This window comes from Bemisia tabaci, chromosome 10, assembly GCF_918797505.1.
Source record: "Bemisia tabaci chromosome 10, PGI_BMITA_v3".
NCBI classification, from domain to species: Eukaryota; Metazoa; Arthropoda; class Insecta; order Hemiptera; family Aleyrodidae; genus Bemisia; species Bemisia tabaci.
In genome coordinates, this window is record NC_092802.1 from 33,795,611 (window position 1) to 33,819,188 (window position 23,578).

The 23,578-nt window shown below is 35.7% G+C and overlaps 3 protein-coding genes and 1 long non-coding RNA gene across 4 annotated transcripts in view; 2 read left to right on the forward strand and 2 right to left on the reverse strand.

Moving 5' to 3' along the window:
* The window catches only part of dia (diaphanous related formin 1), a 30,501-nt gene extending 26,210 nt beyond the window's left edge, over positions 1–4,291 (reverse strand). The window contains exons 1-2 of the mRNA XM_019052232.2: positions 4,082–4,291; positions 815–924 (exon numbers count right to left, since the gene is read on the reverse strand). The gene's annotated coding sequence lies outside the window, so the exon portion shown is untranslated. The remainder of the gene's footprint in view (positions 1–814; positions 925–4,081) is intronic.
* Positions 335–9,445, forward strand: Roe1 (grpE protein homolog, mitochondrial Roe1). The gene is made up of 7 exons (XM_072304815.1): positions 335–341; positions 853–886; positions 5,733–5,925; positions 6,421–6,534; positions 7,550–7,669; positions 8,366–8,449; positions 9,085–9,445. The coding sequence occupies exons 1-7, from the start codon at positions 335–337 to the stop codon at positions 9,187–9,189; spliced, it is 657 nt and encodes a 218-aa protein (XP_072160916.1). The 3' UTR covers positions 9,190–9,445.
* Positions 9,446–9,880: 435 nt separating this feature from the next.
* LOC109037536 (uncharacterized) lies at positions 9,881–15,916 on the forward strand. Its single transcript, XR_002009483.2, has 2 exons — positions 9,881–12,073; positions 13,588–15,916. It is a non-coding gene; the product is annotated as an uncharacterized lncRNA (long non-coding RNA).
* On the reverse strand, positions 14,249–22,841 carry bwa (alkaline ceramidase). The gene is made up of 6 exons (XM_019052245.2): positions 22,354–22,841; positions 21,579–21,689; positions 20,484–20,589; positions 19,414–19,725; positions 17,858–17,962; positions 14,249–16,583 (listed from the first exon to the last, which is right to left on the reverse strand). Exons 1-6 carry the CDS (start codon positions 22,463–22,465, stop codon positions 16,481–16,483), a joined length of 849 nt encoding a protein of 282 aa, XP_018907790.2. The 5' UTR covers positions 22,466–22,841; the 3' UTR covers positions 14,249–16,480.
* Positions 22,842–23,578: the final 737 nt, after the last annotated feature.

Genomic DNA, 23,578 nt, shown 5'->3' on the forward strand with positions numbered 1-23,578 from the left:
TTTGGACCGCTTTATCCTTTTAGTGTCCTTTTTAAATCTTTCTCTTAAAATAAAAAAAATATACGAATAAAAGGTTGAAGCTGAGACCAGTGTAAAATTCTCCATGTAACTTAATTGTACCTCAAGATCTTCTTCCAGCTCATGCATACAACAGTAGGCACAGAGCCCTTAAGAGGCTAAAGTTCGTCTTTCCATTCCAATGCACCATATCAAGTTCTTGTCTTTCTGAATGGTTTTCCAAGAAAGATTAAAACTATTTTTCAAGAAGGAAAATTAATTATTTTCCTGAACAGCCATCATAACTTTATTCTTTCTACAGCCTTTTACTCCGTTAATGAGCTGTTGGACACTTTAAATAGTCCACAGAACTGAATAGTTGTTTGCCAGCCTCCTATTGTATACTTCCTCTTCTTTTTTGCTTGTTAGCGACAGTTATCTTGTCATAATTTCGTACTTTTTCATTTTTTGGTCTTTTTCCGGGACTAACTTGTGTCACAATGTCTTAAAGCTTCTATGTTCAAATGAACAATTTATTGATTTACTTATGGCTGTGCATGAAACCAAAATTAATCAGAGACAATTGACATTAAAACCTTCGATTCTTTGACAAGAATAATTAGACCACGAGAGAGAGAAGAATTTCAATGGCCAAAAACTTGTAGTAGACAAGCAGAGGAGAAGTGGGAGTTTAGTGGGTGCTTAAAAAGTACTAAAAATTGGGAGATCAATCAAGCTCTTATCATACGACTGTTTGTTGAAGATGGGCTTGAAAGAGATAAAAAACTGAATTGCTCCTCGGTGAGTCAATACTCACTTCAAAGATTGAATAACTCCTCACTTGTTCTTTCTCAGCATACCTACAAGTGTCATTTGGACGAGAGAACTGGTAACTCAAAGATTGAATACATTGTACTGTTCATAAACCTGAAACAAAAAAATTATTTTATTTTAGAGGGTCAGTCCTAGAAACCAGAAACAAAAAAATTATTTTATTTCAAAGGGTCAGTCCTAGAAGCCTGAAACAAAAAAATTATTTTATTTTAAAGGGTCAGTCCTAGAAACTGTCGAATTTCAAGAGCAGCATTACACTATGAAGTGACTAAAAAAAAACTTGATTAAAATTAATATTGAGATTTATCCAAAGTAAAAAAGTACTTGTGGGAGTGGTGCAATGCCTGAAAGGTCCTGGGAAAGATTTTTTTTTTTTTTTTTTTTTTTTTTTTTTTTATTTATTAAACATATCAACTTCTGTACAGAAATAAGATATTTAGATGTAACTTAAAAATGAATAACGGTTATCGACTGAAAATATATACAATTATACAGACTTTCCTGGGAAAGATGGTTTAAACATTTTAAAGAGTTCCTCACTTTTAACACGGTGTTCACTAGAATTTCATTTAGAATTTACCTTATCTTTTCTTGATTTTTTCTCATGTGTTTGATTTCATTTTCCCAATTTTTTGCAAGAGTAAACTAACACCAGTTTGATTTTAAAACACCAGCATATTTAATTGATTGGACCAAATGTTTCACTTTTGCATGTGCTAAACTGCAAGGGGTTGAAAAAAGCTTGATGCGCTTGGAATTTCCTGCCCCATGAGCAATTTTTCTGATTTTTCCCTATGACAACAATTTCCTGCTTTCTCCGGATTTTCCAGTTTCTACTGAAGATAGACACCCTGTTTAAGGTGCTCAGAAAAAATTAAATTGCTGATTCAACAATTCAATTGCTAAAAGAAGTGACTGCAATGTTTCAATGTAGATTTTACCGCAAAAAAATGCTACTTTAACCACCCCCGTAGTTAAATTAGCTCACAATAGTGGTTAAAATAGCATTTTTTGTTGTAAAATCTACGTTGAGACGTTGCAGTCACTTTTTATAGCAATTGAATTTTTTCCGTGTGTTCCTGACAGTACTGTTGCAGCTTTTTGAAAGATTCCCAACATTGGCACACTGGTTAGTGGAGCTTGTAGACTACTGCATGATCATCTGAACCTTACTAGTGTTTGCATTTGGGTTCTGCGATTGTTGACTCCTATGTCCTCAGTAACAGTCTTATATCGCAGCTGCTGTCTTGGAGTTTCTGGTCGATAAAACTTTTGAAATGGTACTGAATATTTATTGAATAGACCAAATCTGACTCCTGATGACTTATTTCTACACCCTCGGGCCAAAAATCACTTTAAAGATGAAAATTTTGACATTGTAAATACAATAGTAAAATCACCACAGGCAAGTCTCCAATAGCTGGTTAATGGTGTTTTCAGCATGTATTTCAATAGTCGCAAAATAGTTGGGAAAAAAGTATTTTATTTTAGGGTGATTAAATTGAAATTAAAAAAATCGAAATTGACTGCATTTTGCATTATGATTGATCCATTTTTTTTACCTTTTTTTAATTTCTGACAATTTTTATTGAACATCCCACACATACAATTTTTTATCTTGTTTCGGAGTAAGTCATCCCCTAAGGTTGCAAATGAAAGTCTTGATTCTTCTTCAAAGGTGCCCACTCACCTCAATAGTAATACCTGTCATTGTAATCTTGACAAGAAAGTTTGCAAAATGCTTGTTGCCACACAAATTTTCAAAAAAAAATTATTGCCAAAAAAAAATTACATATTCTCAAATTTCAACTATTATTGATCACTAACGTTAGACCAGTTAATTTTTCAAAATTGCCACTGTACATAGAAGGTATTAGTGTAGTACCTTTTCATTATTTTGACACTCATTCGAATAAACCTAATATCTTCTCAGTGTTCAGATTCTACATTCCATTTGATCTATGGATTAATTTGATTGGAATGAGCTTAACTACATCAGGCATTGACTGATTTTCTCTGATGCTTCATTTTTCAAACAGGGAACTAAACAACACCAGGGTTGCTATGAATTCTTCGTCTCCAAATTTCCTAACCTTCCCTGACATTCGAGAAAAAAACTTCCACTTGGATTTTCCCCCCTTCAAATTACACTCATCTCTGCTAAATACACCTCACCAAATACCCTGACATTTGGTTTTCCAGACCGCCGGCAATCCTGAACACTAAAACTTGAAATTTGTTGACAATATTCATCATGAGCAAGGGTAAATTCATGGCAAGTTGACAGGCGTTAAGTGGTTTAGTGCTCCGTTAAAATAATAGAACACGGGAGAAAATTTGGGAGAGTGAAATGCTCTTGAGCTGATTTCAGTTCAGTTTGTCTGTTTCAAACGAATCTCAATGCATTTATCCATCTAGCTCTCGCACCCCTAGACGATAGCCTGGGTCTCTTTATCCCCCCCACAAAATTATTGACAGTTTAAAAAATGTACCACCCACCAAAATGTCAAAAGCATCTGATTCAAAAAATATTACAAAAAATATTTCTAATGTAGCAACTACAGTGACAGTTAGAATGGCAACAAAGCTAGACTTCAAATAAACAAGAATGGAAAGCAACAGGTGTCTGAGATGAAAAGGCATATTCTGGGCTAATTGGGAACTTTACAGTGCAGAACTTAACAAACTAGGGTGAAAACAGAATGTTGAATCAAGTTAGGACACTATAATAAGAGAGATGAAACGTTAAATACATGTAAAAACTCGTCCTGTTGAAAAACTACCTATACCTATCTTCAATGATACTCCTATAGGTAAGCCGTGCTAAGATCCAATGATCAACCACAGTAAACACCCGTACTTAGAGATATATAGATCAATTTTTCAAAACTTGTGAACAGTCATTATTGCAGGTCATGAGTGGAGGAATGATGAGGTTGATTAAAAGACTTTTCTTGCGGTGAGCACCTAATTTTTGTGATCCAAATTAGTTCCTGTCCGCAGAATCTACAGTCTAGTATAGAATGGTTATAAATGGGAGTGTAACAAAGATTCTACTGAGAAAATGAAAAAGAAATGCAGCACAAAAGAACCCATCTTAAATACTTATCGACTACTTGTATAGTGCGAAGAGATTTCGCTGCTCCATATCTAAACACTCACTTCATTTCAAACATTTTGCCACACAAATTGTACCTATGCAGGGTTCCATGAGCGTAAGTTTAAATTCCAAAAACACAAGTGTACTTACAAAAACTTTCAAATTGACACAGAGCCAGCGCCGATGACATGAATTCTTGACAAGTAGAAGACAACACCTTGATACTTCATTATTGACAAAGCAAACACAAAATTGTGATGGATGACGCACGTAAAAATTTGAATTAGAAGCTAAGAATCACAAGGTGTAAGAATTAGGATGGAAATTACGATGCGGAATGGACGAAACTGTATAAACTCGGTAGGGATTACACTTCAAAGTTCAACAATCTTGGTTCTCTAAAATTTTATAGCTTTCAGGAATTTTGTTTTTCTCCAGCTTTTTAGGTTACTACTCGCTGATTCTTCTTCTTCCTCTTCTTCTTCTTCTTCTCTTGTAACTGCCAATTATTCCATCAAACATCAAATGATGAGCAAAGGAATTCACCACTCCCCTCCCCTCCTCATGGTTGTTTTCCTAAAATCGTGTGTGTGATAAGTGCATGGACTCTTTGAAATGGCAGCCGTACCAATTTGCGTTCGTTTCGGAAAAATTATCACTGAAAGTTGCTTATCAGTGAACAAAAACATTAATTTAAGGTATGATCTCCCTTTGCTCTTATAGATATCCCTTTTAATTCTTGTTCCATGATTCTTTTCTTGCTGTCAAAGCGTAGAGGTTATCTTTGACGATCACCTTTTCATGATAATACTCTCAAACAAATTACATTTAATAGCCCTGTTTGTTGAGGCAGAGTCATTTTTTCAGTTATTTATGACAACCATTTACCTGCACTGACATCTGTGCACTTAGATTTTTCATGCTGTCATGAACATAACATGTTGTTCAACTTTGACTTACCTCACATTACATCATCCTTCCCATCCCACAACCATGCTCTTTTTTCCTTATCAGCATCTCTTAACTTAGACCGCTTTAAATTAATGTAACTCTGTGCGCTCATATCAGATCAGAGTAAAGAGAAAACTTTACAATCTTGTGTAGATTCTAAAGGATCAAGATTGCATGACTCAACACACGGAAAATCTCATCATGACCAACCATGTAGCGTTTTTTTTTGCTGCTCAGAGCTACCAAAGCTGGCAATTCCTATGATCAGAGGAATGTACCTAAGTGTGATTTTATCATATCTGTCTGTGGAAAGAGTAAGGTTTCACTCGTCACTGGTAGCAACTCAGGAACTGCAGTAGTAAGGGCTGTTTTTGCTAGAAATCTCGTCAGATTCACAGACACTCATCTACTTTTCACTATCATGCACCATAGACCGTTCAATGCATAGCAGCAGCATTGCCCTAACTCAGGCCTAAGGGCAATTGAACTGTTGCTTGCAAGCTGATAGTCAACAAGTGTCAACCTATTTGACGAGACCTCTACTCTGAAGTACTTATTTCAATTAATTATCTACGTTGTGATCGTGAGAAAGGTTACTGAATGGTTCCTTCTCATAGAAATATTACCTAGTTACTAAACATCCTTGTAAGTATTCTCTTTCATAAATCTACGTTGTGATAATTTGGTTTCAACCCTCATAAAGTCCATGCCAAATAAGTTTTCGCACTTGACACAACCTTAATCATTCATCAGGTTCCCATATTTTCCATTTACTAACCAGGGTACGTTTCTCTTCATTGAAATCTACCACCATGATTTACCTCCGGTTTCTGTTTGCTTTTCCAATCAGGTCAAATTATGGGTTAAATCTAGCGAAGTGGACAAGCAGTAGTCAAAGTAGAAGTTTTTGTACGCCACTCTCACAAAAGCCAACGGAAAACTCACCACCTCCAATAGACGCAGACACTAAGCAGCTAATAAGTCAAATTGAAGATCTAAACAAATCTGTGGAAGAACTGAGCAATGAAAAAGCTGAACTATTGGTGAGTTTGCTTTGCGCATGAATGAAATTTCAAAATGAACCCATATTAGCCTTGGGGACAATCCTTTACATCAATCTCAATCAAGGCAACCTCAAATAAAAAGCAAATGCTTGCATACCTCTCGTATGGGAAACAATTTTTGATTTTTTAAAAAAATTACCTCACCTGCAAGCTGCCTTTCTAACCACTCAATGGAGTCTATTTATAAGCACTCGGAAACATGTCAATAGGTACTGACTTATATTTTACAGATTCAAATCTTATCTTGACCCATGATTCATGAATATATATTTGGATAATATAGAATAGTGCATATCTCAGTCGTGACCCTTTGAGACGCAAAACTTGCAAACATTTTTTTTCCCTTTCCCCTAAATACCTTTGGTGTCATGCACTGATCATGTAGATTTTGTACCAGAAGTCGTCACTTTGTCAGCTTCTTGTCTTTTTTCTTCTGCTTATTATTGATTACTTAGTTCCTTTTGTGTATTTTAGGATAAATACAAGCGATCACTGGCAGACTCAGAAAATCTTAGACGGAGAATGGCGAAACAAATAGAAGATGCCAAGTTATTTGGAATTCAAGGTTTCTGCAAAGATTTATTAGAGGTTAGCTAATTTTGATGAAGATTTTACTTCTCATTACCATTTTTGTGTGACTCTCTGCTATTTTCAGAAATCAGCGAATCATATTTCTGTGCATTAATAGTAATCGTACTTATTATAATGGAGAAAGGGACCTCGCACTGCCTGACTCTCTTAAAGTCAGGAAGTTTGAACGCGCTCTCTATCAAAAGGTTCCTGCATTTTCGTTCTTGCCATGCAGGCATGGCCAACATGCTGACACGCTGACAAACAGCAAATTTTAGTGACAGCTGGCACTGAATTGCCTACTTTCTGATTGCGTTTGTAATATACACATTTTTTTTAGTTACTTAGAGGTAGGTTGATAGCTCCTCATTGCCTGGCAATGTGATCACTGAGTAGCCTCAAGCTGGGAAAAGAAAAGACAAGAGAAGTGTCTCATCAAACATCGTTGATGAATACATCGGTCACCAGTTGGCCCATTGGTTTCCGATGAATTTATGTTGAATGATGCCATTCTTCAATGTGACATTTCGAGGGCTAACAAACAATACCGCCTTACCAAAAATTTTGGCAAAAAAGACCTAGCAACTTGGCTGCATTCTACTGTATGAAGTACGCAAATTGATGATTTTAGTTTTTTTCCAATTCTATAGAGGAGCGCTTCAATGAAGCTGTAATGTATGAAAATATGCACATTTAACCTTAAAATTACAAAAATGACAAAGTTTTCTCTTCGTTCTGCAAAATCGTCAGATTTAGATAGGCAGTATTGTTCGTTAGCCATTGATTTGTCCCTTCTTTCCCCAGCCCTTGTCACTTTGAAAATTTTAGTCTGAGTTAGACGCAAAAGAGCATTACTATGCTGTGAAGCACAGGTAGAATTTAAATAAAAAAAAGGGATAAAGAGCATTTCTTGGAATGGAGACCCAGCTTTGAAACTCACATTCAGTAGCTATCCTACTCTGCTGAAGACACTCCCTGTTCATGTTTTTCCTCCAATTGTTGGTCATTCTATTGTCCTATCATTTTATTTCAGGTAGCAGACATTCTCAGTAAGGCAACAGAATGCGTTCCTAAAGAAGAAGTAACCGATAAAAATCCGCATTTAAAAAATCTATACGAAGGTCTGACAATGACAGAGGCTGAGCTGAAGAAGGTATGCCTTCTCATAATTCTTATTTAATTTTCATGGCGTCGGCAATGAAGGTGCCTTTTAGAAAACATAATTGTAGAATAAATGTCTACTGTAAGGAGCCAGGCACTTTCCAAGTCATAATTTCGATGGCAAAAGTGCAAAATCATGTATGCGCCCCTTGCTGTGTTAAAAAAAAAAAAAAAAATTCTGCTACAATTTTATCTTTACGAAGAGAAACAATCCAACTCTGTAGCTTGAAATTTTAACAGATTATTCTGATAGCAAAGAAGAAAAATTACCTAGAGAATTTTCAATTTTATTCTAAAGCAGCATTTGAATGAGAGAACTTGTGAATTTCTATTATTGGATTTGTGGATCCTTCATTAGTCCCTCAAAGGGATTTAAAATTATTTTCTTAAAGATACGAAACTAAATTTTTTTTCTTTCCCTCTGAGGTGCCTTATAGTGGCAGAAAACATCATTCTCCAGCCAAAGTATCGCAAGTGCCACTTATGATGCTGTGTTACCAAACATATCAATATTGTTTTAATTTTCCCCTGAAACTTTTGAGGTATTAGTCTTGGTGATGAGGACTCATCAAAAAGCGGGCTCTGGAACTGTTTTTAAGAACAACCTTCGGTTGAATCCCTGAAGTTGACAGTTTTTTCTGTCTTCATTTCCTCCTTTTACCAATAATTTTTTGTTTTGTCTTGATAGGTCTTCAAAAGGCATGGTTTAGAACTTGTGAATCCGATCAATGAAAAATTCAATCCAAATCTTCATGAAGCCTTATTCCAACAGGTAAATTTATCTTGTTTTTTATGTGGAAGCTATTGGTTTTATCAAAAAATGCAAGTAAAAATAACTCAAAAACCCACAGTTCAATTTCATACTCACCAATGAGTTTTTAAGTTTGACTAATGATTCACTTTTCTCTGTATGGTTTGTATCTATTTTTGGTTTATTTTTTTTCTAGTTTTTTCTTGGGACCTTAGTGCTGGCAGCAGACTGCCTAAACCACTACATTTAGGTTGGCTTCTAACCAATATGTGTACGGTGTAAGTTGGCAATCACATAACTTGTTTGCGTTGTCTGAAAATCTCTGCCTCTATGTTATTTTTTTGAAGAACAAATTGACATCATTCCTTGGAGTTTATGCAGAATTTTCTTCGCACAGAGAAAAAAATCACGGTAGTTTTAAAGAATTGCCGTTTAGTAATTTTCCGTTTATTACATAAAGTATGACAGAAAGTCTGCAACGTTGCAAACCAAGTTATGTGATTGCGGACTTACACCATTAATGTAGTATCCCAAGAAAATAATGAGACAATAAACAGTGGTTCTGACTGTAGAGGGGCCTCAAAGTTAAAACCTCTATTTTTTTCAGTTCACTTTATTAATGATGACTCAAAGATCTTTTATTTTTATTATTTCAGGAGGTTGCAGGGAAAGAGCCTGGAACTGTTGTCGTCGTCTCCAAACCTGGATATAAACTGCATGAGAGAGTGGTGCGACCAGCTCTCGTTGGAGTCGCATCCTGAACATCAAGCGGAGCCTAGTTAAACAATTGTACATCTTAATTTCATAAGAACTATTCCTGGGTATCATGGTAGCAAGCATGCTCGCCAACATTTTATCTATTTTGTTAGTTGTTAAGATTACCCTGTATGTTGGTAAGGATATTCACGCAAAAAGTATCACCAGTTAAAATATCTATCACCAGTTTTAGCTGTTCGTTTATATTTTGGTTTTTTGTATTTTGTTTTCACCTCTGTAATTACAACTGTAACTAACTTAGCCTTGTTTGTTTTAATTGTTTCCAAATGCATTTTTGAATGCTTCGCCTTCAACAAAATTGATTAAAAATGGTTCTTCAAGCAGAGTGGAGGGGCCCATCACACCAATTCAAAAATGAATCAGACAGAAACTTACATCTCCTTAGTTTCCAATTTTTTTGAGAGCCACAGCTGCATGTGAGAAATAAGTTGATAATTTTAGACTACAAGTATTATATTTTAGAACTTTCGTTTCCCAGAAACAATGAGTAGAAATAAATGCAGTGGGTAATAGTTAATAATTAGAGAGTAATCCAGGCAAGTTAAGGGACTAGTTTAAAGGGTGTACTTATATTGTGAAGTTTCATCGACATTTGGACTACATTTTGTAATAAGGAACTATGATTTCTGGATCATCTGTAAAAGCACCTATCCTCATTAAGAAACCAGCGGCACATTTGTTGTTTATAAAATGAACCAGGAATAGAAGTTACTATTTGCAAAATTTAATCCAATTTAGGCTTCTTATCAATACTTAACAATTAAAATGAGGCAAAAAAGGTAGAGATTGAGATTCTTTGTCCGGGGCCATTCAAAGACAAAATGAGCTGATGGTTTATTTTGCTCATCGAAATTTGCTTCATCAGAAAAAGGTATACACATAATTTTACAAAAAAGTACTGGTTATCTGACATAAAAAGTTTTACATCTACAATCTACAATATACTTTAACAATGATGAAGAACTAGAAAAAAAGTTCGAGAAAATGACAAGAAAATTCTGGCCATAGATGATATGAATCATGAGGACGATTTGATTAATTTCTCAAATTTCTATCACAGAAAGGTTACTTCAGCTTATTGAGCACTAAGAAACAATAGACCATCTAACTGACAATTTTATCAAAAACGAGTCAGCAACTTTGCCGCATTCTACAGTATAAAATACGCAAGGAAATGAACATAATTAGTTTTGTTCAATTTCGCATGGGAGCACCTTAAGGCATATAAGAAATTGCAAATCCAACCTCAAAATTTCAAAAATGGTGAAGTTTCTTTTTTGCACTATAAAATTGTCAGTTTTTGCAGAGTGGCAGTATTGTTTCTTAGCCATTGATATGTTTCCTTGTGAGAAACATCGTACAATGTTGAAAAATTACATAATTTTTACCGTAAAGAGTTAGTAGCATTGCATATAGATTATGGTCAGTAATATATTTTTTTATGCGACGATAATGTATGTCATGTTATCGTTGCTTCTTGCACAAAACAATTACCATTCAGATCAGCTAACTCATCCCTTTCAACTGTTGCATTCAATTACACCAAAAACACACTAGTTCCTGAATTTTTATCACCTCCTCTTACAACTTCACCATCTCAACACATTTTGTATCCATCGATCTACTTGATATAGAGTTGTATTCATAGTCGTTCCAAAGTGGTGAGGCTCATTCCTTAAGGAGAATCATAGGTCCCTATCTCCACTATGTAAAATAAGCTGATGCTAAGGCATACTTTTCTCAGGTTTTACAGAACGGGTTTTTAGAAACTTTTTGGTTGGATTTCTTAGACTCTTTTTCCTAACTTAAAACAAGAGGATTTTTTAAAAATTTTGAAATTCGAAATTTTCGAGAATGTTAAAAAAAAAAAAAAAAAAAAAAATATTAGTAAATGAGGCCAAAAAATTCTTTTCTGTTTGTCAAAACTTTCCCAAATTTTTCAAACCTAAATATTTACTTTTTTCTTATTTCAATTCTTCAATCATTTTTCGAATCCTAAGCAACTCAGAAGTCCCTTTTTTGGGTGACTCAACCCCTAATCTTATTACAGAATTAAGGAGCAAGGAGGACAATGCATATGTGCAGCTTTTGCTATTTCGAGAAATACATGTTCGTAGTTTCAAAATTACATGGATCCTTATAGAGAAACGAAAGTTGACACACAGTGACCGCCTTTTTGATGTTCAAAAATTGGAATCTGCGAGCGTATTTTTTGCAGAATGCATCAAGATTTGTTTAACTTGAAATCACTAATATCTCAACTTCTTCAAAAACTGCCTTTATGCACCTTGTCCTCCAAGCCCCTTATCATTTCCGTATGATGACTTGATCGAGAAGATTAGAGATAAGCGAGGTAGCTTCATCCAATCACGATCCAATGATTATTTTTCATCACTCGACTTCTCAATGACGTGAGCGTCTCTATATGAAGGCTGAGATGCCTAAAATCCTGGTCTTTTTCCTACTTTCGAACCCGTGATTCCTGTCATTGGTATTTCGGTCTCTTCTCTTGTTCTGAACCTACGTCTTGAACAGACCTACGAAACATGGTTTGCGCAAGTTTAGAAAACTGCTTAAAAGTGCTTAGTTTTGAGACCTCATTTCTAAGGCCTTAGATAAACTTAGTTTTTGGTTGAGCGCTTAGAAAAGTGCTGATTTTTTTTTGATCCGTTTAGTTTTCAGAAGTAATTCTCAGGGCGCAAAAAATAAATATTACGTCTTCTTAACTTTTTATTTATTAAATAACAAATATTATGTGATAAAAAGGCTTTTTCATCAGTACTATCACAGCTTGCGGCATCTGACTCTTCTGAAGAAAGTATTTTTCTACCAAAGGAGAAACAACAAAAACTGGACTCATGAAGACAGGTAAAGTTCCTCTTCAAACCTCACAAAGTAGATCAGATCCGCTCCACTCACTCAATGATCTTTTCAAACCGAGCACATCTAAAAAGTACAACACTCCAAGGAGCTGCATCCAAATTTGCAGCTAAGGAAGGTGATCTCCAAATTGTAGAAAAAATAGGACGTTATGTTTCTGTAGATAAATTTGGAATGGAACATGTCTTATCTGATGTCAGTGCCGTGACAGAGATGTTGATTATTCGTTGAATGGTAAAAAAGCGAAAATCTACCTCCTTAAAATTTTTGAAAACACGGCATGACAACGGCTTAGCCACATTTTTCGATTATGTGCAAATGCCTGATTTTAATTTGCTTAATCCCATCCGTGTAAAATTTCAAAATTAGCAAAGCTTGTGTCATTTGCTCCCAGCGATACCTCCTCATGACATGACAACAGCTTAGCCACAGTGTTCAATTATGTGGAAACGCCTGACTTTAAGTTGCATAATTTCATCCGTGTTAACTTTCAAAATTAGCAAGGCTTGGTGTCATTTGCTCCCAATGATACCTTCTCATTTGGACTATGTAAGCGCTCACAGTTTATTTTTTTGGAAGGAAAATAAAGGAAAACCCTCTTCTCTGTAATTTGAGAAAGAGGTTAAGAAAAAAACAAAAAAAAATTTTTGAAGATCTATCCAGTGGATCTTGAGAAAAGTGTACCTCAAGATCAAAAAACGTTGTTTTGAGGAAAATCTGGTTGAAGTTTTGAGCAAATAAAAGGATTGCATTTCTCTGTGCGTCACAAAACGTTGCATAACTTATTCAATAATGATCAGATTTTAAAGATTTTCGTCTTGAATTATAGCTGAAGATATGTAGAATTTGATTAGAAACGAAACACAAAAATTGTTTCTTTGAAAAAAAAAAAAGTGACTCAAGAATCCTCTTAAAAAGGCCTGATATTTCAAGGAACGACTATGAATACAACTCAAAGAATCTGTTGCACCCTACTTTGAGTGAATGCACACCTAATCTTGATACAGTCAGGATACCAGAAGTTCATTTATTGTTGTAATTGATGAAAAGCTAGTGCACTGATTGTGCTCGTACTATAAATGCCTAACATTATCCTCTAACATAGGTGGTTAAACAAAATGAAAACTTAAAAATCTAGGGCTGATTGTATTTGTATCAACAAATAAATCAGAAAATTTGATCAAAATCACAAATCATTTTAAGAATTAACAATAAAATTCTGATTTGACACAAAATATTTTGAGACCAACTTAAACACAATCTACTTGAACCAATTTTGGCGAGAGACATTAAGATGAGTTAAATTCAGCACTTTTTTTTGCGCATTCATAACTTTAAAATTGGAGCAGTTTTGAAACTCATAACTGAGGCGCTGGATGCAGAAAGAGCACCGCTAGGTTGCAGTGTTTCAGAACCTCCACTTCCAAATTACATTTGAGGGAGGAAACTACTATGTGAATTCACTAACATTTTTTAATTTTTTGGAATTTTGTCTTGTTTAGAGCATTGTTTCATCATAAAGAATATTCAGTAGAAGTTCCAAGAATTACAAACATTTGCTTCGATCATAATGGATGTGACATTAACTGAGAATCTGAGACCACAACTGAAAAGAGCCCTTTCTGAACCCTGCGCTTCAACTCTGGATAGTTTCTTTCTTCAGCAGCCAACTTGGCTGCAAAGAATCCCAAACTTTGAATTTTATAAAGTGTGAGTAAGTACTGAATTTCACTACTTTGTAAATATCATTTCTTCAGGGTAAAATGTAACAATAACAGTCGAATCAGGTGGCTTAGGAGTGACAGCTTTAGACTTGAAGAATGGATTGGCCAATTCTAAGAATTTTAAGATTTATAATGGACTTGTGCTTTTGTGCATTTGAAAAAAAAAAAAAAAAAGATTAGGAGGTAACAATCGGTAACTTGATACAAAGCTTGATCAGTTCGCAGCAGAAATTGCCAAAATGATACAACCTCAGAAAGGGACGACATGCTAAATGATTACTGATGAAATTTAATTTCAACCTAAACAACACTGGTTGCTTCAAGGGAAATAAAAGTCTCAGATTTGCTAAGAAATCTGTCTTAGAGCAGTTGTTTCTTGCCAACGGAGTGTCGGTAACAAAAAGGGAGTGGGAACGTAATGGAATTACCTTTTTATCGGTTTTCTTTTTTTTCTTCAAAATTCAATACCAATATTGTTCTTTTGCTATCCACAATCTCCTGTTGTCTCATTCCAGTCATAATGAGACAACTAATATGGTACGGTCATGTGCAGGGAGAGGCAGATGAAAAGTTGCCGAAATGGGTCCTGGATGGGACTCCTAGGAGAAGCATAGAAGGCGCTTTATGAGGGCGTGGAGGGATGGTATTTGATGCCAAATGCTCAAAAACAAGATTCCTGAAGGGTTATGATGTAACAGAAAACAGTGGTGGTTAAGGGTCGTAGAACACCCAGGAGCGCTTTAAAGCGTTGAATATGTATACATGTGATAATGATATTCTAAAAGGATTAAAATTTATTACTTTCATATCATTACTATTACTGAAAAGATCAAATATATGTATATGAATAATGCAGTGTAAGATGTTCCGAAACAAAGACAACAGAAAAAGATAGTGTAACAATATAATAACAAAGGGAAGAGGAAAAAAAATTAGATTACAGGAAGATTCAAAGCGTTTACGGAAAGTTATGTCATTGATAGAGAAGATTAAAATCTTGGACTTGTTGCACACTCTTTCAAACTCTGAAAAGAGGTGCTCATTCGGAGGGCATGAATCAACTGCCCAATGAATAAGGAAAAATGGAGTATCAATGAAAGAGTGGAAAACAAAACATTCATCTTGTCGCAAAAAACTTGCGTCCCTTGAAATCTGTGCAAGGGAAAAATGGAGGGAGCTTTAAATCTGTGGATGAAGGACTTAAATTGATCAACGAAACTTTTTCTGCATGAAACAAAATTTCAGAAAAAAAGTAGAACAACCGATATTGGATATTTGTTCAAGGCCACTTAGTGGGAGACAAATGCATAATTAGTTAAGAAGTGAAGATGGAGGCTTGGTTCTTTTAATCTCTTGTCTCCACAAAAAATCAAGGTCCCGCCAATCACAAATCGCACGATTTTTTTACAACCTATCTCTGTTTTTGAATGGGGAGGGATGACAGTCCTTTTTTGTATTTGAAACAAAAGAATTGGAAAATGTACCTCCGTATAAAATGATTTCTGGTTACTCTCATACAGTTAAGATCATATCAATCCTAATTAAAGTAATAACAGGGTTGCTACAGAACTCAGAAAACGAAATTTCCTGATTTCCCGAACACATTTTGGCGAAATTCCCTGATAATTGAAGGTTGCCAGATGATTAGAAAAACATGATTTGAGATAGTTTTTAGGCAAACTTTGTTGTTCGAAACATCAAACCATTCAACAAACCAAGTAAAGGCAACTTAACAATTTTTCCCTAACACTTTCGTCGTTTTTCCTAACATTTCTAGAAAATCCCTGTATTTTTTAAATTCCCTGGCATATCCTGGTATTCCCTGACTGTGGCAACCCTGTAAAAAATATCACTGCAGATTTTTCATATGATGAAATCACAATATATTTTTGATTTTCAGTTACATTTACATCAATATTTGGAGAAAACGGTTGAATGAAAAGAAAATTTCAGACATAAAATTGTAAGACTTTTGTGCAGTTTTTCGGGACAAAAATGATTGGAGCTCTTGGTGGTCAGTTTAAAAAAATGCAAGCCTGTAGCGTTGTATTTGAGCCATTTCGCAATTAAGTTACTAAATAGAATGATAAATGTACATTAAAGCTTTGCTGAGATCTAGATATTTTTTAAACGAGAAAAGCTTACATTTTATGGAGGCATATACTTTGTTTCAGATAAGAAATCCCTTTACAAAGCACTACAAGTTGAACTCTTAATGTGAAGCATTTTCGAGATGCATTTTTATATTTTAAAGTTAAATCTTTAAGCAATTAGCGGCAGTAGAGACAGTTTAAAAAACTGTCCATTTTTGTTTTTCTGTAGCACTTAGGGATTATTACACTGAGTATACTGAAAAGTTTGAAGAGAGATATTTGAGCTAAGGTATCCCTCTCATCACATCTAGAATGCATGGTGCATCCTTCTACGTGATGGTTCCGACACTATTCAAGTTGTCTGGGTTTTAGTAGAGCGCTTGAAATCTAAACAGAGGTTAAAAATGTATTACTAGTAAATATAATTGTATAAAATGAGCCAGCTGTTGTAAAAACCTGCTGAAGAGATAAGGTCCCTTACCTGACTTCGAAATCTTTCATGCTTCATGCACTGTGAAGACTGAGAGGTAACAGAGACATAATTGTTTGTATTATCTTTCAATTGACGATGATTAATTTCATCTCCGCTTTTTGGAAACAGTGGGCCTTAAACTAAAACCATTTTCGAACCGCAGTGTCTTTTTTGAAGAACTGATCTCAAGATCATACCATGAATGAATACTGAAACAGAAAATTTGATGAGTTAGGTGCTGTTCCAGCAAATCACACATTGACGATGAACCTACCAGACCTCGTTTGCATTGTTTAAAAATCTTCGCTCTTTTTTATTTTTTTTTAGGAAGAGCAAATCACGATGATTCCTTGAAGTTTTCATGGAGTTTTCTTTGCACAGGGAAGATAAATCACATAAGTTTCCAAGAATTGCCGTTGAATAGTTTTCCATTTAAAAAGTAAAATATGGCAGAAAGTCTATAGCGTCGCAAACCGAGATACGTGATCTGGTAGTTTCTCTGTTTACATGCCGTAGGTTTTCAATTTTTTTAATATAAGTGTAGAAAAAAGAAAAAAAAGAGAGAAAATAAAACCCCACGGCAACATGCTGATATTGCATCATAAGTCACCCGAAGTCCAGAAGTTAAGTGAATTGGGGAAAATTTCAAAAAAAATCAAGGGGAGACTGACATGATGTTTCATCCATGTATTCCATTACCTAGTATTATGTGCTTTGAAATTTTCTGTGTCCTGTTAGATTAGCCATTCATTGCGTTTTGAAGTTCATGTTTGATTGCTTTCTTTTGTTAATGAGAATAAAAGATGGTTCATTTTTCATGGTGACAATAGCCTCACGAAGCAAACTTCAGTTTGATATTATAGAGACTTACTTCCATACATCTGGGGAAGATCTAAGACCAAAATGGATGGAGTTAAGCAAAACCATCACATCTATGTTGCAGTGTTCCAAAATCTGATCTTCTATTTTAATTTTTTAGAGAGAAACCAACGAACTTTTTGCTAACAACTTTGTAGAGATAACCTCAGTGTGGGCAATAAATATTGCAACAATGTTTGAGTGAGGATATTGGTTGGTTTCTATCCAAAAATTTGAAAAAAGGGCACAAGATTTTGGAACACAGCAACATAGATGTGACTGTTTTACTTGACTTTATTCAAATTATCTGACTTTAAGCAAATTTTATTTTGAAGTTCGGTCCTACTTTTGCGCCCGGACGTCCGTGCTTCAATTTTATTTGAGTTCGGAACTTCCGATTCGGTGACTAACGAGTCGCAACGTTGATGCGTGATTTTGGTCCCACCTGGCGAGGTGGTTCTAAAAAAGGTTGGTGGTATCGAAAACCAACGGATCTGATTGGCCGAATCTGGTAACAATGGTGTCCACTGGTGTTGGTGATTGATGAGACAAACCGGGACTGAACTTGTTCTGAACTTCAAATATAATTCGCTTCTAGACAAGGAAAATATTCCAAAAGATATACCATAAAAGAATTTGTAGATAGGATGCATATCCTGCAAATATGTGCCACCAACTGTGGAGCTGGGTGACAGGGTTGAAGTAAACAGGAATCCTAGCACGTAGAGATCTGGAAAAATCGAGAGATTTAATTAACTTAGAAGAAATTCAAAATGATCAATAATAAAAAGGAAGATTTAAACATTTAGGGTGATTCGATAGACGCCATATTTTGTGTTAGAACGAGATGCGATATATCGCATTGATTGGTTCCATTTTTTCAGCTACTCGTCATTTTCCTCGAATTTTGAAATCGCAATTCTGTTGTCAGGAGACTAAAGAATTCACGTGCCAATTTTGATAAACAAATTCAACGTAATAAAGACGAGATTTTTTTAGAGGAAAAATATTGCATTTGATACTGATATCGAAACTGCACACAAATACGATATTTTTCCTCTAAAAAAACCACGCCTTCATTACATTGAATTTGTTTGTCAAATTTGGGAGGTGAATTCTTTAGTATCCTGACAACAGAATTGCGATCTCAAAATTTGAGAAAAATGGCGAGTGGCTGAAAAATAGAACCAATCGATGCGAATTACCACATGTCTCTCTGACATAAAATATAGCATCCACCAAATCACCTTAACCAAGTAAATTCTGAAAAGAGCATAATATAGAAACCTGGAGAAAAGAACACAAAATGCAAAATATTTGGATGATGCCACAATCTTTAGTTGAGGTGAGGATCTGGAGATCAACAAAGAGACAAACACAGTAGGACCATTCTGAACACCCTTCTGCAACTGAGTGACTGAATGAAAATTTGAAGGTAACAGTGGTTCTTCTTGTGGAAAGGAGATATTTTCACCTTAGCCATTTTCTATTACATCATCTACAAAAAATCATCCAATGGAAATAATGCATTCAAATTGACTATATGCTGCAGGCAAATGGCTTCAATAGGGATCTAGATATAAGGAAAGATCGATAAACTTTATTCCTTGGAATTTTTCCTGACAAAAGAGAAACCATAGATGGTGAAAGTTGCAAAAAATGTAATTTGATTTGCAACACAGTTAATTTATCTGTTTTTCTTTGTTCCTTCAAAGGAGGCCAAACAAACATCACTACTTGGAATTTTTACTGGCTTTTCTTTGCCTGTACACAATATTTTGTAGAAATTTCAAACCACAACATCCGTTGACTTTTCTTTAAGAATAGAATAGAAGGATAAATAAACTAAGATCAACAGCAAAAATTATGAAAAATTGCGATCGAGATACTTGTTTTGCAGCTTTCATTATCGATACATAGGGTGATCTAAAAGTCCCGTGCCACCAGCATCAAGCATCACACCTGTAATTTTTGAACAAACAGAGTAGGGACTTGTAATTTTGTGAGTAGTTCTAAGTCAAAGGAAACTTATGGGAGCCCCCCCAAAAATTTAAAGGGGAATACCCTAAAATGGGCAAAAACCTCAGGGGTTATAGGAGGTAATGCAGTACTTTTGGATCACTCTGTAGAAATACAGATGTAAGAAAGCAAGAGCTAAACTCAGGAATAAATGCAACTTACGTTAATTGAGAGCATGCTGCTTTATCTATGATCCAAAGTGAGAAACCAAAAACGAAGAAAAATATCGTAAACTTCAGAAATTTCTGACATAAAGAGCATTGAGAATTTCTCGTGATTTTGTACTGAAGGTAAAATGAAACAAACAGGAGCACCGCAAAACTCGTGTGTTGGAAGAACGGCTGCGGCCACCATAAGTAGATGGTTGTGAAAGATACAGCGAAGAAGAATAAGGTTGAGGCAAGCACCAACTTTCTCAGAGTGTTCTGACCATTATTTCGAATTTGCTTGGGTTCCTCCGACGAGAGGTTTTTCCTGTAAGCAAGGAAAGGGAGAACTATCATAAAACGTTTGATGCAATAGAGCTTTGGAAAACACAAGTTTCAAAGCTCAGAAAGATAACGGAATGACACATTTGATACTGCTACTTGCAAAATTTTTCAACTCTCTTAAAATGTTGTTAGGGATGAGCGAAGTCTCTGATTTTTGCATTGCATCTAATACTTTTAAGTGTATACTGCTGCTCAGATTGATTTGTGAGAGCATTTCGATGGCGTAAGTTGACAATCACATATCTCGTTTGCGGTGTCTGAAAATCTCCGCCTCTATATTATTTAGTTAAAGGAGAACAAAGTGACATCATTCCTTCAAGTTTATGCAGAATTTTCTACACGCAGAGAAGAAAAATCACAGCAGTTTTAAAGAATTGCCCTTGAGTAGTTTTCAATTTAAAAAATAAAGTGTGACAGGATGTCTGTGACGTCGCAAACCAAGTTATGTGATTGCCGACGTACACCGTCGATTTATAAAAAGTGTGCAATGAGCAATTGAATGGAAAGGAAACAAGAAGAATGTACAAGTAAGAAATGAGCTGTTGCATGCATCAGGGCTTTGTGATTTGTGTACTTCTGTAAATGTAACTTTTGCGAGAAACACAATGGTGCCAGCTTTTGAGAAAAAGAGAAAGTTATTCGCATTCCCTGTCTTTCAGAAAGATCTAGGAAAACATGAGTGAAAGCTATGATGAGCTGAAAAACTGGTGCTTAGGCTAGGAGAATGATCAAATCACTTACAAAATGTAGACAGATACACAGGTTCCCCAAACCATTGGTAATTCATCAAACAGCTGCATTTCATAGAGTAAGGTCATATGGAAGGCCGTTGATCCCAAACCAACAGCTGCAAAATATATAATAATTTATAATAAGTTTAGTATTATTATTATCATTATTATTTTGTTTTGCTCTGAAAGTGGGAAGTATTCACTTTATAGATCTCTCCATAATTGTGAACCATTCGTACCTTTCTATTTTTGTATGAGTTAAAAAGGATTGGAACTAATTGGAACAGTCAAACGTTCACAAAAAAAGAGAGGAGAAAGAGATAATGGATAAAAGGAAGGTTATCAATAAACGGCATTTTTGGGCCCTTTCTGAATTTTCTCAACTCTACAGTTTTTTAATCATTGAAGTTCTATATTTTATGGAATGTATCATAGTTGAGTCATTTTTGGTCTCTTTCCTGGTCTACTACTGTCCTAAATATTGGTCTAAAGGCCGATCTGAGCAAAAAATGCGGATTCCTGGTCGAATGCCAAAAAATCCGCATTTTTCACCGAAATCGAATTCAGGCAATATTCAGGCCATCATCAGCCCCCAAAAAGAGACTGAAAATGACCTGATCATGATGCATTCCGTAATAGATAGACCTTCAAAGAGCAAAAAATCGTAGACTCGAGGAAATGCAGCTACAGTGGAGGCTAAACAGCCCTTATTCTTACCCCCGTTTTGCTAAATTTAAAATTCAGGCTCTCATGTAGGCACCAGTGGACCGACAATTGAAATTTTGACAATTGTTGACTGTACAGGACAAGACAAATGGGAAATGGAGTTAAATGATTGGTCGGCTGAGTTGTTCGGGCACACGAGAGTGTCAGTCAAAGCCTTCTTTAGGGCAGGAGAATCAACCCACCAAAGGCACCTACTTGTTAGCTGACAACTGGTTGATTTTTCTGCAAAACAAATGACTTGGAATAATGCCCTCAATTGTCAAAACGACATAGTCCATTGATCATAAAAACTATTACGAGCTGAACAGCCCTGGACAATAGAGATGAAATTTAAAATTTTCTTTCTAGCTCAGAAGAAATAAGTGATTTTGTTACTCACTCAGAAGCAGGATCTGGCATAGAATGAAGATCTTGTCTAATTTGTACTTTATAATTTCTCTGATACCCCATAGTGGTGGAAGAATCATCATCAAGTTACTGATTGTATTGCCTGAAAGTAAAATAAAAGGACAAAAATTGTAAAAATAAACAACAGATATTTCTTTTTACTTTTTTTTAAAAAAAACCTGGCTTTACTATCATGTCAAGTTCATGCCTATACAAATATTCAATGCCCTTCAATTGGATATGAACAATCCTCTATCGAAAAAGGAACTTCGTTGCTCCTCTGATGTTAGGGGGCATCTAAATTTCTGCGTGAACCCTGTTCTTTGTACAGGTACCTATCTCAAGGCTTTCTGTGGCTCATGTGGTAAGAGAATTACACCGTAACTTTCGAGGAGTAAAGAATCAACCATGCCTCTAAACTGCGCCTTTCTGAAGCCTTTCACTCTATTAATGGGCTATTGAAGGGTCTCCTCAAGGACTGAATAGCTGTCTGCCAGCCTCCTCCGCAGTTCCTGTCATAATTTTTTACCTATTCACTCTTTTATCTCTTTCCTCAGCAGCCTATTAACCAGCCCAACAAGGCTTTACAGTATGAATAAACAGTGTAATATAATATAATGTAATAATTTTCTTGCAGAAAGAAGAAATTTTAGGACTAAGATCACAGCTATTTTTTGCTTCCGAAACCTTTCTGCACCGTTGACACAATTATTCTTTCGTTTTGCTAAAGGTGCAGCTGAGCCCATAGAGAGAGAAAAGGTACTCACTCATTTCAGCGACATAAATACTGAATTCATAGTTCTTCTCACACCAATCGACCGTCGAAGTTGGTCTTCCCCAATATCCAATTAGTTCCTCGCTATTTATATTCGGAGCCATGATTCATACGATGTCTGTCCGTCGGCCCTGTAAAAAGGCTTACATTAAAAGGTCACGAGAAAAATCTTCCATGAACGAAGATGTACACTGCAGCAAGATTACTACGAGCCATAAAACTCGTGAGTTGATGATCAATCATCTGAGGGAAGGAAATGAGGCACAAACTAGACCATCATTAGGAGTGTTGTTTAGTATCCTGGGTAATTAAAGCGTTATCACGAACAGCGAGAACGAGGATGGAAATGACACCGCAACACTTAATTTGAGCGCATTGCACACGTGAGAAGTTAAAAATCGTCAATAATTTATGAGTTACCGCATTCAACGAATGGCGACACAAGCAGCTGAGGAATTTGCAGGGAAATCAAAACAAAAAAAATCTGTGATAACAATGAAAACAAAAACAGTCGCTTTGGAGGGGAAGGGTGGGAAGGGGGGCAGAGGGAGGAATCAGGAGGGGAGGAGATTATCAGTAACACCAACTGATGAAAAAAAAAAAACTATAACTTTCGACGAAAGTTCGGATGCATTGCAACGAAGCACGAGTCCATTTCAAGAAAAAATAAAACCGCTGATGAAAATTCTCATTGTCATGAGGGACGCAAAAGAGGCCCTTTTTCATTAGTAATGATTGAGGGTGAGGGTGAGGGTATGGAGATAGTGGTTACCCTGTCGTCTAAATTCTCATGTTATAGTATTTGAAAAATGGCCCGCGAAAGTTTTGAGCGTTTGATGTGTTACAACGCGTGTCGCATAAACTTTGCAACGGTGCTCTGATTGTGTTTTGTGCTTAATTTGCAACAAACTGTTAAAAGCAACGAGAACAACAGCAGGGCCGGATTTACCTACTTGCCGCCCATGGGCCGCCTGTATTTTGACGCCTCCTCTCATTCATTTTAAAACATCAATCAGAACCATCAAGTGACCGTGCCGGAGGAGGAGGGGTGCATTAGACGCGTTTATTTGTGCTGGACACATTTTTTGCAAAAGTCCTGTCAACACTACTAGCAAAAGTTCACGGAACTGTGCGCGAAAGTTTAAGTCCCGTACCTAAACCTATCTCTGTGTGGACAAGGCATTTATCAGACATGAACGAAAAAATTATGAAAGGAC